The 1,120-nt window shown below is 71.5% G+C and overlaps 1 protein-coding gene across 1 annotated transcript in view; it reads right to left on the minus strand.

Annotated features, from left to right (window-relative positions):
- Nucleotides 1-685, minus strand: part of APH1A (aph-1 homolog A, gamma-secretase subunit) — an 8,062-nt gene extending 7,377 nt beyond the window's left edge. Inside the window, exons 1-2 of the mRNA XM_026085780.1 lie at nucleotides 463-685; nucleotides 182-374 (exon numbers count right to left, since the gene is read on the minus strand). Coding sequence (XP_025941565.1) covers nucleotides 182-374; nucleotides 463-685 — 416 coding nt within the window. The remainder of the gene's footprint in view (nucleotides 1-181; nucleotides 375-462) is intronic.
- Nucleotides 686-1,120: the final 435 nt, after the last annotated feature.

The raw sequence follows: 1,120 nt of genomic DNA on the forward strand, positions 1-1,120 counted from the left end.
GCGGCTGCGGCGCTGCGCGGCGGCGTCCCGTCGCTGTCGGGGCCCGTCGCAGGGCGCCCAGGAGGCTGAAGGCGACCGAGAGCGCGGCGCCGGGGCGGCAGGCGGCTGCCGGGACAGCGCGACCTGCCTCAGTTTCCCCCCCCCTCTGCCCCATGTCCCCCGTCCGGCCACTGGCACCCACCTGCGCGCAGCCGGGCGCTGCGGACCACGCCGGGGCCGGAGGCGTTGAAACGCACCACGCAGGCCACCTCCGCCGCGGGGTCGGCGTCGGGCGCGAGGGCGGCGTGGCCGAGCAGTAGTAGACGCCGGCGTCGCCGGGCCGAGCGTCGCGGATGAGAAGGGCCGAGCGGAGATCGCCGTGCCGGCACTCGAACCTCACGGCCGCCCCGACGCCGGTGCCGCAGTCGAGGGCCAGGACGGGCGTCCCGGTGTCCCGCCGCACGTACCAGCGCAGCCGCCCGCCCGCCTCCAGGCGCTCGCTGGATGAGCAGCCCAGGCGCGCCGTGCCGCCGGGCTCCACGAAGACGCCGGGCTCGTCCGGGCGCAGCCGTAGTGCTGCCACCGCCGCCGCTGCGGGGCCCAAATGCGTGAGCCGCGACGCCCGGACCGGGTGCCGCCGCTGCCACCCTCCCCGCCGCCGAGTTTTACCCAGGGAGGCGAGCAGGAGGCTGCCGGCCGCGCTCATGGCCGCGGCGAGATTCGGCGGTCGCCCCGCGGCTCGGCTCGGCTCGGCTTGGCGACGCCTCCCCCCCCCCAACCCCGGGGGCCGGGCACGGGGCGGGCGTCCGGGCAGCGTGGGAAAACACCCGGCCGAAAACACCCCATCCGAAAACGCCCAGCCGAAAACACCCTTTGGAAAACGGCTGGCCGAAAACACCCGGCCGAGAACACCCCATCTGAAAATGCCCCATCCGAAAATGCTCATCCAAAAATGCCCATCCGAAAATGCTCCATCTGAAAACACCCCATGTGAAAATGCTCATCCAAAACCACCCATCCGAAAACACCCCATCTGAAAACGCCCGATCTGAAAACACCCGATCTGAAAACGCCCATCTGAAAACGCCCCATCCAAAAACACCCGGCTGAAAACGCCCATCCGAAAACGCCCTGCCTGGCC

This window comes from Apteryx rowi, unplaced genomic scaffold, assembly GCF_003343035.1.
Source record: "Apteryx rowi isolate R43461 unplaced genomic scaffold, aptRow1 scaffold_673, whole genome shotgun sequence".
NCBI classification, from domain to species: domain Eukaryota; kingdom Metazoa; phylum Chordata; class Aves; order Apterygiformes; family Apterygidae; genus Apteryx; species Apteryx rowi.